Here is a 13,779-nt window from a genome sequence, read left to right on the forward strand (position 1 = left end):
TCGTTTGCCCTATGTCCTTTTTTTTCAGACTTGAAGCAGACGATGGCTACATTAGTGACAGGTCTGTTGCGACAGAAGTGCGGCGGGTGATTCCCACGATTGCAAATATAGCACCGTGGTAGTGGTGCGTGGCTGTTGCCTTCTTTCTCGTATTTCCCCTTCTCGTCCGTTATGGGACCATCTTTCTTTCTTTTCGCTAGGCTTGCTCCACCCTGAGCTTCCAAAAACTGGTCATCCAGCTCAAGCATGTCTCCCAGGGATTCCGCCCTTTTTTCTTTCAAATATAATGCCAGGTTCGAACCACATCCATGCAAAAACCTCTCTCTAATCAACAATGCACGGAGGGATTCGAATTTTGTCTCAGTTTTGGACAGCTCAACCCATCTATTGAAGTAATGTCTTAAGCGAGCCGCGTACTGTGTTGCTGTTTCACCCCCTACTGGCCTCTCCTAATTAAACTTGTCTCGGAACCCATCCGCCGTGAAGCGAAAGCACTTCAGGAGGGCGGTTTTAACATTGGTGTAGTCCGCTGCATCTGTAGGTGGTAGCCTGCCATAAACACTTAGCGCCTCTCCTGTAAGACATGTCGAAAGTGCCGTCGCCCATTGGCTTTCAGGCCTCTTTTGCCCTCTGGCGATGCTCTCAAACCAGTGTATAAACGCATCTAAGTCGTCCCTTCCTTCGTCAAAGGTAACGAGCAGTCTACCTGTGTGTATTCTCAAACTAGGCTCCTCCCCGGCATCGCCGTGCTCACTGCTGGATCGGCTCACCCTGCTACTCTCACTGAGGCGAATCTTTGATTGCAGTAACTGCACTTCCCGTTCTCCGGCTTCCCTAGCCGCTTCCCTTTCTTTTTCCTTTTCTTCCCGGGCCAGTGCCCGCTCTACTCTGGCTAACGCCTGCGCCTGTTCCTGCTGCTCCTTAACCCATTGTCTCAGTTCGGCGCCCTCGAGGTCTAACTGTTTATCGTGCGCGATCTACTTATCCAAATCCATACACTCCATACTGCAAACTGTCACTATAATGCCACTATAAAAACAGCGCAATCGTATGCAGGATGCAACCGCTTCAACTGTGCAGCTCTATCACTACGCTGTCCGCGCGGTTCTCGTTCACCCCTCACTGTCTTACTCTTGTAGGGAACGTCCTGTCTCGCGGACGCCAGTTTTGTTACAAGCTGCCACTCTAGCGTCGCCAGCGCGAAGTCGGCGACGGGAATGACAGCAGGTTGGTTCGTTCCGTACGCAAGCAGAGACAGTGAAGAGATCTGAGACGTGAGAAAACAAAACAAACTTTACTCTAGTGATATTGCAGCACACGGGATCTAATACAACACTTCAATACAACTAACAAAATACATCAACCCTTGATACAACTAAAAAATACATATAAAAACAATTAATCAGCTTGCGCGAGATCTATTACAAACTACACAAACTAACAAAAATAGACTACGGGGGAGAAACATAGAAGATATAAACAGGTGAAGGCATACGTGTGATGACCGGCCGCGTTGCGTCCCCGACGATCGGATGCGAGAAGTCGAAGAGAGTTCTGGCACGACTGCGATGTCGGCGGTGTTGCAACGCTGGTGGCTCCGGGAGGCTAGTGCTTGCAGGTGACTTCGAGCAGGTTGAGCTAACTCGAGGCGAAGTCCCGATGTCTACGTTGCAGACGTTAATATCGCGTCACAACTAGACGAACGGCTAAGTTTAGGTGGCCAGCCGATACAGAGCCACACTAAAAACTTCTAGAAGAGATGCTTGTTGATCTGTTTCTACACCATGTTGGTCAGCGACTAGTCTGCCTAGCAGGGCGAAATCCTGCGCTTAAATCCTCCTCGTGTCTCCTCGCTCTTTTCCTTGGGGACAAGAGACCTCTACATGGGTCCAATCATGCGCGTTTAATTGATGGAAACTCCGCCCCAAAAATATTTTGACCCCACTCCTTTTTATTTGGGAGAGGGCCCTCAACTAGCGAGAGTGACAACCTGTTGGGTTGTTGTCATACGGCTTGGCCACCAGGGGGTTTCCCACGCTTTTCCCCGTGGGAAACGGTCAGACTGTTTGGCTCTAAGCCGGTACGTCCTCTAGCCTAATCCTTGTTCGGGGTACATCTCTGCCTTCCATGACCTTGCAGACGCCGCCGCAGTTGCAAAAGGATCGATCGTCGACGGCGACGTTCCAAGAAGAGCACCCCATTCTGTACTTCTCGGCTCCCTTTCATGCGCCCGCCGTTCCCATGGTCAGTGGGGAAGTACGGCGCCCGTTAATTGCCGTGACGCGGGGCCGCCAAAAATGGCCGTCCGTGACAGCTTGACTGTGCAGAAGCATTGTGTGGTTATTGCGATGGTTAACTCTTTCGTTACCATGCCTATTCACATCGATCACCGGTGATCGACGCTTTGGATCGTCAATTTTAGCATGTTAAATTTGTTTTTCATCACTTTCTAGTGATTATTCCAGTCACGCAACTTTCAGGATAAATTTAAATTTGCCCGTTTTGGCGACATTTGCGCAAACCAATTTGCGAGTGTTCTTTAAAAACTGTACTAGGCTGGCGACCTTGACAAAAGTGCATGCCCCTCGTGATTATACTGCGGTAACATCGAAGTTGGATAATGAAAATAACTTTTGCAAGCCAAATATTGAACTAAAGTGTCAGCTTTGCAATTTCATAGTGTACAGCAATAATAATTGCCAGAAATTCATGCCAGCTATTCAATAGACAGCTGTTGCTTTGAGTGAGGGAAAATTTATTCTATAAACAATATTTCTGATGGCCCACTGCATGTTGAAAGTGTCGGGATGTCCGTCTCAGCCAGTTTCCGGCAGCTTTGGTTTTATTTGTATCGTTCTGTCAGGCACAGGGTCGCATATAGTGTCACTAGTCACTCCTATGGCGTCGTTTTCATGCGTGCATGGCTGCGCACCGGTGCTGTAAAACACATGCGCTGCTCGAAACTGTCTTGAAACCGCATCTAAATATAGTGAGGGCGAGCTTAGAGTTCGAGAATGACAGCACCTTAGCGTCAAATTTTATGCAGACGATGTTTTGCGTCAGCCTGGGACATCCACAGCCGTTCATGGGTTTTTTTCTTTATGGCCTCAAGTTGTCTGCTCCGCCGCAAGTGCTAGCTGCTTGATTTTTCTGAACAATCTTGTAGCTACTCTGGTTACGTGCAAAGTTCACACTCTGCCGGGGCACCCGCTTCAGAGCTTCTCCCAACGACAAGAAGGTTCTCAAGTACATCTTGGCCCTGACTACGGAGGAGCATGAAACGTTTTAGAACTATGCGCGATATTCTTCTTTTTGTAATACGATGTGCAAAAATAGCGAAAGTTAGGCTAGTTGGTGGTTCATACTTGGGAAGTGAACACAGCGCAAAAATATAGACAAGGTCAAAGGAAGAGACGACACCGCGCTGAACTCGCAACTGAATTTTATTGAAAGATACGCGCACATATATCAAGCATTTGACCCGGTCACGTGGACAACCAAAGGCGTCTGCGCATCAAAACAATGCTTGATATATGATATATGTATATGATATATGTATTTTTCAATAAAGTTTAGTTGCGAGTTCAGCGTGGTGTCGTCTCTTCCTTTGTCCTTGTCTATATTTTTGCGCTGTGTTTACTTCCCAAGCATGAACGATGTGAAAAATGCTGAGAAATATATTTAGATGCATATATTGGACTACCTACTTCAGAGAAGTGAGGTGGATCAATAAAAGAGGTGACGCTAGACGAAATAGCGAAGTACATCAGACATCTGATTTATAAAGGGGCTATTTACTTCAAGGGCATCCATCTATATTAGAACCTCTGGAAGCTCTTATTCCCAAGAAACAAAAACTTATTGAGAAATGTGGTCGAGCTCACGAAAAATCAAGCAATACTTCACTGCATGGCTCTAGCAATGAAGCAGCACCTTCCTTCTGATTTTATTTGTCTATAGAAACCTTTTGTGCAACATTTATCATATTTTTTACTGTTCCTGGATAATTTTTTTTCAAAATGTTTATTCTGACCTTTTGTTTTGAATGTTTTTGCACATATAGTGTCTTTTAATCAAGCGTATCCAGAGTTTACCAGCTGCCTACACAAAATTACACACTTTCCACATTTCTTTTTATTCCAAAATATTTTTCTTGCTCTATAACATATATTTTTGCAAAGAGCATTTTATTTCACAAAACTTGGTGTGCTGCAATGTGGGCTGGAGTACTATAAACTTGTAAAAATGATCTTGCCGAGACATATGAAAAATAACTATTTTCAAGCGGTAATGAAAGAGTTAAGTGTTACTTTTGAATTTATTTTCGTTGTCTTGTTCGATTATCAGACACACGGTTCTGCTACAATGAAATCCTCTGAATCTGCAGGAAGGCTATGCTTTCCGGCAAGTTCCTCTCTTGTAGCGAATGCTTCTGTCCGGTATTTGCTGCAACTGAAACCATCACAGACATTTGTTATGAGGCGCTAGCATTCAGGGACGCTGATGGTGCAAGCATGCTCTTTCACAATGATCCCACGTGAAGCGGGTGTTGGGACCCGCATTGAGAAGAGAGGCAGAGATAGAGAAAGGTTAAAGGCAGGGAGGTTAATGTCAGTATATTGCAGGGGTTATCGAAGGTACTGTTACTCTATGGGCTATACATAATTTGGAATTTTTATTAGTAGGTATGCGCACATATAGAGTGGCAACTTTTTTGGCAAACTTTTAAGAAAGATGGTGACTTTTGGCGATTTTTGACTCGTCGTTTGGCGAATTTCACTTGAAAGTCCGTGGTAATCCTGGGAAGAACCTGCCAACTCTCCCAGTTTGCACAGGAGAATGACTGAATTTCTTACCGGTCTTCGTAATCATACGGTCACGGCCATAATTCTTCCAAGGAACTGCCTCAACGAAATTTAGAAAAAAAAAACTACAGTAAATAAAGAACCAGTAGTTAAAACAATACCAACTTATGTATGAGGCACACTAAAGAAAAGTGAACGTCCACGCAGCTTGACAGGTTTGTTGGTCATGGGTGTTTCCCATCAGGTTCTCCTGCCTTCCCTCTAGACACACACGCATGGACCCTAACCTTTGAGGGGCAGGTTCGCCATTTTATGGCCCAGTTCAGCCGGTAACAGTGCTTCAGTCAGACCTGCTCTGATGTTCCCAGGCCTCTATGTGTGCTGGACAGTTTTGTTGACCAGTCAATGGAGTCACCCGAAATAATTTTTTTTCTTTGCTCTCCATCCGTGGCAAGCCTCCCAATATCAGAAGTCCCTAGGTTAGCAAGTATACTGGCACTATAATAAAACTGTGGTCACTGATGTCTTTCATGTCAGATGGGAAGGCTCTAAGGGTGTAAGTAATCCCTCAATAAGCTTATCAGGAAGAGGGATAGTGGTTCTTCAGGGATACATGCCACTAGATGACGTGTTATTTTAACTGGCATGTTATCTGACATATTATCAACACGGCGAAAGCTTTTAGCACAAGCACTTTATGAGTATGTGTTTTCTAAATAAAAATTTCACCTGTCACTTGCGTGTCATCTTGTTTTTTCTGGTTTTTTGTGGTTTTCTGTTGATGCCTTTTATAAATCCAAAGCAAGTTGCCCAACTTTCTAAGATGAACACCTGCCAACTAGCCCAACTCACAATTCTGCTTTGACATGAAAGTTCTTTGTCAGGGCCTTGAGAACCCTTAAAAACACTTTCCTTGTTTGCCGAAACTGTCAACCTTGCATGCAGCTCATCTTGTTTGACTGCAAAGCGTTTGGATTTATATACTTTATACTTTGGGCTTTTTACATATGCTGCTTCGCATTGAAAAATATCTGAGCACTTGTGTTGTGTAGTCTCTTCAGTGTCCCGTTTCTGCACTGTTTGGAATAACTATGTGTACGTAATAACAAGCTGGCTTAGCCACCACTTTGAGGACTCACTCGCTGGATTCCATGCCCAACGGTTGTGCCCCCGAAATCTCCGACGACAGCGCAACTCTGGCCGATCGGCTCGCCTTCTGCCATCTCCTGACGCCGTGAAGCTCTCGCTGAGTGGTACCCCATCCTCGGACTCCTTTGACCGTGTCCCCATCTTTTTCTATCTTGTCTTTACTTATTTATGTGGGTGTCTTCATTCTATCTTTAGCCCTTTTAATCCCTCCTTATCCCCTTCCCTTGTGAGCCACTGTTGAGATGTCGCACTCAGATGCAGACAATTACGGGGCTCACTTTTATCTTCTTTTCTCTCATTTAAGAATCACTCTCCCCCACCAGTTTGAGTGTGCCTTACTTATGTGGAATATTGCATCTTTGACAAATTTCACAGAAACTGGCATTTTTTTTACTTGTAGCTATTTCTAGCAATCAAGTATCACAAAAATGAAGCATGATGGCTTCCATTATTTTCTTTTTGACAACGGAAATAGTCAGGTGCACGTCTTACCTGCCCATGCATTGGTAGTGAATTCGAAGTCTTACAAGCATCCAGAACATGGGCTTGGAATGGCCGTATTAGAATGAAGATTGTTTTCATCTTTACTCAATGCACCAGACGAACCTGCATCAGTGTGTGCTCTGCATACCTATGTTTTCCTGTGGCTTTTCATGCCATTTTGTTGTGCTGTTCTAACACCGGTATACATGAGGTGAGCACGGATGCTTTTGTTCTGTAGTGATACATTATAGGAAGTCTAGAGAATCTGCTTCAGACAGTGATGAAGCTCTGTCAGTGCATGTACAGAGCTTCAAGGGAGATTACAAAAATAGATGGGCTGGTCCTGGCTGGTACTCGGCAAAAGTTTCAGAAGCTGGGCACAAATGCCTGTAACAAAGACAAAAGAAGAACATGATCGTCATGCCACTACTTTGTCGTCTTTCAAAAGCAACCTGCTTCAACTTGTGCTGCTTTCCTGTACTGTTCTTTTCTGTCTATGCTCGTTTATCCAAGGCAAGTGCTCACCTTTGTACAAAGCTGCCATGGTGATGCACAAACACGTCACTCATGTTTATGCCTGACTGATTGGTGGCAGCAGCAGAGGCATCAGTGTCTGTTATTGTGTTGGCACTCCACTCCTGCTGTCCTTACTTTTAAATTTACTTTGTACATTCTTTAGGCAAAATTAAGTAAGGTTAGTTGCCCCCCGTTATTGGAAAGGTCAACAGTGTTTTTCTTCATTTTAGCTGGGACCACCAGTACTAATAATAAATACATGAAAAGTTCTGTAAGCAGTTGTGCGTGTACGGTTGATCGAATATTAAAATTTTCGAAAGAGAATTGGTTGGTGCAATTTTTATTTGAAATGTAAAATCATGGCTCAAAGATGGCTTTCTGTAGCAGTGTGGTATGTGCGCCCTGTGCAGATTCCTTCTCGTGGGAACAGACATCCGTCTCTTCCAGGTTTCCGACACTTCTAGCAAGGAAACCAGTAAGTTGTCTCTCCTTTCTCACACCATGCCAGCTTGAGTAATGTTGTAGTGCACATTGTTGCGTCTGGTGCCTAGGCTGACAAGGGAGCAGCGTTCTTTTGATACTTTGACAAGTCGCCGAACAGCTGGCAGCCTATGGCCGCCATGTATTGCCCTAGCCGGAGGGTGAGACATCGTGCCGCCACAAACACGTAAGTCGTTTCACAAGATGATGACAAGTACAACATCTTCCATGGAAGGGACACCGGCTGCAGCCGCAAATCGCCCCCCTCATTGAGCGAGCAGTCCAGCGGACCATTTTGAACTACTGCGGCAGTCCCTTTGATATATGCTGTCGTGAGCTTAAGACCACTTGCCCAGCAGCACACACACGACGAGGAAGAGCCTCGTTGGTGCCACATAGGAGTGAAGTGACCACGCCTCAATATTGGACGTTTACGTGAGCCCTGTATTCTCGTCACCCTCGCAGGTTGTGTGTAACAGTGTAACACGTTGTTGGACAGTGCCGTCTGCACGTGGTCCCCGATCTAGGGAGTATGTACCCTTTGTAATGAGCCACCCGGCTTATTCAAAGAAGCAACATGTTCGAGAGAGCGCGATGTAGAGGAGCTCACCATGTAATAGAGAGCTCGCCATGTACCTAATGTAAATAAGCCCTCTCTACTAAGTTCAACTTCCTCCTGCCTGGACATCTTCATCCCAGCTCTCCGGTGCCTGCAAACCCGGTGCCGCAACAACGCAAAAGAGGACACAGGCAAGGCACTCAAAAAAACATATTGGCTGTGCTTGTGACCCCGTTTATACAAGCTTTACACTATTATTTAAGCATGCCATTCTTAAAACTTAGAAAAATTCTTTTTTTTTTTTCATTTGCTTTGTCTGTAGCTCATTTCTGTGTTTGTATAGCTTGAGAGCAGAGAATTTACCATCAGACACGATGGGATGGACGTGTACGCCTGTGTATGTTTATGGGTAGCACTTGTTCCGAGTGAAATTTGCTTTAGTGTAGTCACTTGGAAGTAGCTTAGGATTGTATTGTCATTAGTGTTTCAGTGGATTTACGATTAGTGACTTCCTGAAGTTGCGTTGATTCTTGAGTAAATGGGCTGAAAATTATCAAGGATGTTGGTGTTGGTCTAAAACTCACCATTGAGCTTACTAGTGACATTAGCGTTCAGTCTTAAGACTTGACCCTGCATATAAATTTTAGGGGTGTGCGAATATTTTGTGAATAGTCTGTGCTATTCAATTCGATTTGCATTGGAATTTTATTATTCGAACATTCCCCTTCAGATTTTTATTATTCTACACCCTATCACACTCTCGTGTTGCGGCAAAGCTGCCTTTAAGACTCTCCTAGAGTCTCAAATGTAACGACTCAAGAAAACGCTGGTTCCCACATGGACACGATAGATGTGGCTAAGGCTGGGACCAAATAATGCTGTCTTCAAACTGAAATTTGGGCAATACTTTGGTTGCACCATATCATGTACATTAATACAACTCGGCCTCTGCCTCTGCAATTCGCCGACTACCAGACCGCCTCGATTATGTGCATTACACTGAAACTATGTCGAATCACGTCCAGAATTTGACTTGATGAAAGGCACCAACCATTCGATTTCACGGGCGCGCACCCTAGTTAATATATCGCAATCAAATCGCGAACCACTATTTGAGCGCTACACGTGACGCCCTCGTTTTCATTAAACGGTATGTATCCCTTCCCGTCAAGTGCGGCTACCGCAAAGAATTTCGTTGATTCGGTACCAAACCGCAACTTAGATTTACGTGACCGCTACCGATCTAAACACAACCAACACCGATTAGGCCTAGCTTGCACTTGGTATGTTGTTGCGGAAAGCTTGTCCAAAATATGAGGACTTAGCGTCAAAAAGATCGCACTAGCAGTGAACCAAGAACCGTGTGTGTGATACGAAGTTCGGGTTTATGCCTGGGAGATCAGCAATGACGGTCGAAAACTCGCCAAGCTTACAAACGACAGTGCACTGGCAGCAAAAGCGAAAGCTCACGTCATAAAACCATAAAAGGTTTTCAATTCACGAACGAGGAAGCAAACGCAATATTTGTTGCAAGCGCGATAATGATGATGTCTTTCCCAACAGGAAACTGCTAAGCGCATGTAGTTGATAAGGATGGGATCACACGTGTCACGTTGAGCGGCGCCCGGCCGAAGCCACGCTAGCAACATAGTACCAGGCCCCGGAAGCTCTCAAGATCCTGCAATGACCGTAGAGGGCGAAAAAAATCGACCGCGACGACCGAGTTCGGTTCGGACTGTCACGGTGGATGGACGTGCTTTTTGAGCGCTCCCGATCGACTGCGCAGATAAGTTGTTTTGCATGTTTTGAGCTTGTCTTTATAATTATAAGGCAGCAGTTAAAATCCTTGTAGCACTTATTTTATTGTAGGACTTTTTTTTTTTTCGGGGGGGTCAGTCACCAGGTATTTATTAGTTTGTGTGTGTGTGTGTGTGTGTGATTTTTTTGTTTTTGTTTTTTTTTGTTTTTTTTCTCTTGCCACCCCACGGGTGAGGTGCACGTGCATTGAACACGCAATTTTTTGTAGGAGAGCTTAGACTTTCTCTTTTTCGTAGGGCAGAGCTCGAGTTTTGTAATTATTGAGTGAGACAAGTCATAGGGACAATTGGTGTCAGAAAGACATGGTTAAAAAGACTGTAAAGTGTAACGCATTCGATGTAACGAACCGAGGCGACACGTTGCTGAACAAGGAATGACCAACTGGTCGTTTATTCATGACGCTTATATAGCTGCGTGGGCAGCGAGGGGAAGGGAGAGACAAGGAAGGAAGTGGCAAGCGGTATCCGCGCACATGCGCGATAGCCCATTCTGATACATCTTTTCTTCATCCAATTTGGACTCGTAATACCAAGCAAACTAACAGCAAACAAAAGAAACAAGTGAACTAGCACGTCTGACGAAAGTCTTCGTAGCGCAGGCGCTGTGGCTCGATCCAGGATCTCATTGACCTGCGAAGTGTTGGCAATGTGGATGAGCCTCCCGTCGATTCTGTTTGCTCGGTTTCTTCAGAAACTCTGGTGCTTTGCGGGTTTGAACAGCGTTCAGCCACTGCTGCGTCACACGTGCCATGTGCCGGTTCCGAGCCTTCGGCGGGTGGTATTACGCTATTGGGCGGCTCGAAGTCTTCCAGACCGCTCTCGCAGCCGTTCTCGTTTTCGCAGCGTTCGTGTGTTGGCAGCAGATGTTGTCGATTTCGCCTCAGGTGCCCTTGACTTTCCGTTTTGACCAGATATGAACGTGGCACCACCTCCTTAAGTACCGTTGCTTTGCGGGACCAGTTCGCATTCTTGATCCGAACAACGTTGCCTGCATCAAGGGGTGATAATGGCTTACCCTGTAGTGATTGCCAATGTTTCTCCATTGGTGTTAAACTCGGGGACCGTTGACCGAAGACGACGACCTTGCAGCAACTCTCCGGGCGACCGTCTGTCTTCTAAGGGGGAAGATCGATAAGCCAAAATGCCCAGCCAGAAATCCTCACGGCCCTCCGTAGTTTTCTTGAGAATTCGTTTCACAATCTGTACGCCCTTTTCGGCTAAGCCGTTTGAGCGGGGGAAATTCGGGCTAGATGTTATATGTTCGAAGTCGAACCGTTTTGCGAATGCACCAAATTCACTCGAAGAAAATTGGGGGGCCCGTTGTCGATGCAGACTTGCGCAGGAATGCCATAGCGAGAGAATATGGCGGATATCTTAGAAATAGTTTCCGCTGCTGTTGTGCTCACCAGTCTTTCAACATCTGGGAAGTTCGACTGGCCATCATACACCACGACGTAGGAGTCCCCTGCAAACTGAATCAAGTCAATTTCGACCCGATATCACGGTCGTTTCGATGTGGGCCGTTGTAGAAAGTGCTCGCTCGGCTGGCTGTAGGCGTATTTTTGATACACCTGGCATGTTCGTACTAGGTTCTCAATGTCACTGTCTAGTCCTGGCCAAAAAACTAGCCTACGTGCCCTGGCCTTGCATTTGTTCTGTCCCATGTGGCCCTCGTGTTGCATTCGCCCCAGAATTTCTGATCTCATACTTTTCGGCACGACGATCTTGCTCCCTTTTAGCAGTATGCCGTCCTCTGCCGATAACTCCGATGTGAATGGCTTTAGTTTCCCTTGAATTGTCGCACCTGCTTTTAGTTGCTCTAACACGCTGCTTAAATACAGGTCGGCACGGGTCTCTTCTTGAAGTCGCTGCTTTGTTCGTTTGCTTACCAGGCTTGAAACCACCTGAATTGCGTGGACCTCCATGTCTTCCGCTTCATCAGCGGCCCCAGGCAGCGTGGCAGTACGGGACAGCATGTCTGCGAGCACCAGGTCTTTCCCAGGGATGAACTGGAAGACATAGTTGTATTTGAAAAGACTGCTGAAAAATCATTGCAGTCTTGGTGGCATGTCCGCAACACTTTTTTGGGCGATGGCAGTCAGAGGCCTGTGATCAGTTTCGACAAGAATCCTGCAGCCATAGACAAATGGGTGAAACTTTTCGCACGCAAATACTATAGCTAGCGCTTCCTTTTCAATTTGAACATAGCGTGTTTCACTCTCGCTCAGAACCCGCGATGCGTACGTGACAGGGCGCCAGTCGTTTCTATGTTTTTGCAGCAAGGCGGCACCATTCCCGCTTTTAAAGGCGTCTGCAGTTACTTTCACTTCTTTTCTTGAATCAAAGAGCGCTAGTATCAGTGGGTTCATCAATGCGTTGCAGATCTGAGCCCACTCGTGTGCGTGTGCTGACGTCCATTCGAACACCACGCGTTTCTTCGAAAGGCCCCGAAGTAGTGACGTCCTCTCACTGAGCGAGGGTACATACTTGCGGAAATAATTCACAATGCCCAACATTCTGCGAACTGCCTGTTTATCTTTCGGTTGCGGTATAGCCTGTATGCTCTGGATTAAGTCTGGACTGGGACGGACACCACTCTCGCTGATCACGTCACCAAGAAATGCTATCTGTGTCACACAAAACATACATTTTTGGGCGTTAAACGTCATCCCAGCTTGCTCCGCTCGCTTTAGTACGGCTTTCAGCCGTTCATTATGCTGCTCTGTCGAGTCCTCCCAGATTAGTATATCATCAATGTATACACGCACACCTGTCAGGCCTTCAAAAATTTCTGTTAAAGTCTTCTGGAAGACCTCACTTGCTGAAGAAATTCCAAATGGCATCTGCAAGAACCTGTAGCGACCAAAGGGCGTTGCGAAGGTGCACACGCGTGACGTAGTCTCGTCCAACGGTATCTGATGAAAGCCTGCATGCATCCAGCCGGGAAAAGTACCTTGCGCCCGAGATTTGACTTTCAATGTCCTCCCGAGATGGCATAGGATAATGTTCGCGCTTTATGCTTTTGTTTATGACCCTTGGGTCCATACATAAGAGAAGACGGCCATCCTTTTTCCTTACTACAACTAAAGGGCTTATGCAATCGGTAGGCTCGTCCACTTTCACGATGATAGAGGCCCTTTTCATGCGGTTCAGCTCCTCACGAAGCTGCTCCTTGATCGCCAATGGTACCCTCCGAGCAGGCTGCACTACCGGAATGACATCCGGTTGCAGTACCATCTTGTACTGTCGCTTTACACAGCCAGTTCCGCGAAATAGGTGTGGAAAAGCCAGCTGAGGAGTGTTTTCTCTTGAGTCTACCGCATTCACCGTTGGAATCAGTCGGAATTCCTGACATGCCTTGAGACCAATGATGGATGGCATTGCGACCTTTCTTCACAATAAAAAATGCAATGCGACGTTCTTGGCCGTTTAAATTCAGGACTTCTGTTGATACTCCCACGTGCATGATAATGCTTCCGTTATATGCAGTAAGAACTGCTGTGCTTTTTCTTGGCTCCATTGCTCGGTTACACGCCGGAACAAAGACAGAGGTAGTAGGTTGGCTTGTGAGCCAGTATCTACCTTAAATTTCAGTTCTTGGCCGTCTATCGTGCCGCGTACTGTCCAATCTGCTCCCACAGCATCCGCCACGCTGCACACGCTGATGTTCAAGATATCGAAATTATCATCCGCCTCTTGTGCATCATTCACTTGGTTAACCTGACGCTTTCTGCAACACGCTGCAAAATGATTCTTTTTCTTGCACACGTAGCATAACTTTCCCCAAGCTGGACGTTCTTCTGGAGCATGGAATCTTCCGCACTGACGACATCGAGGCTGGTTTTTGCTGGCTTGTTGTGTTCTTCTCGTGTACTCCACTTGCTGGGTTTCCTTCGACCACTCTGCATTTTGCTGCGCAGATACTTCGGCTACTTTGCACATTTTATCAGCTTTCTGCAAAGTAAGGTCC

At 46.1% G+C, this 13,779-nt stretch overlaps 1 protein-coding gene across 7 annotated transcripts in view; it reads left to right on the forward strand.

Moving 5' to 3' along the window:
- mio (GATOR complex protein mio) overlaps nucleotides 1-13,779 on the forward strand; it is a 768,187-nt gene that overhangs the window by 48,354 nt on the left and 706,054 nt on the right. For 3 of the 7 annotated variants that reach the window (XM_075895366.1, XM_075894918.1, XM_075895808.1), the window contains exon 3: nucleotides 7,364-7,428. The exons of 3 other annotated variants lie outside the window; for them this stretch is intronic. In XM_075895366.1, coding sequence (XP_075751481.1) covers nucleotides 7,364-7,428 — 65 coding nt within the window. Of the gene's footprint in view, nucleotides 1-7,363; nucleotides 7,429-7,504; nucleotides 7,621-13,779 lie in introns of those variants that run through there. One more of the 7 variants, XM_075865185.1, reaches the window with a different exon arrangement.

The sequence above is a fragment of the Rhipicephalus microplus genome, chromosome 1, assembly GCF_043290135.1.
Source record: "Rhipicephalus microplus isolate Deutch F79 chromosome 1, USDA_Rmic, whole genome shotgun sequence".
NCBI lineage: Eukaryota > Metazoa > Arthropoda > Arachnida > Ixodida > Ixodidae > Rhipicephalus > Rhipicephalus microplus.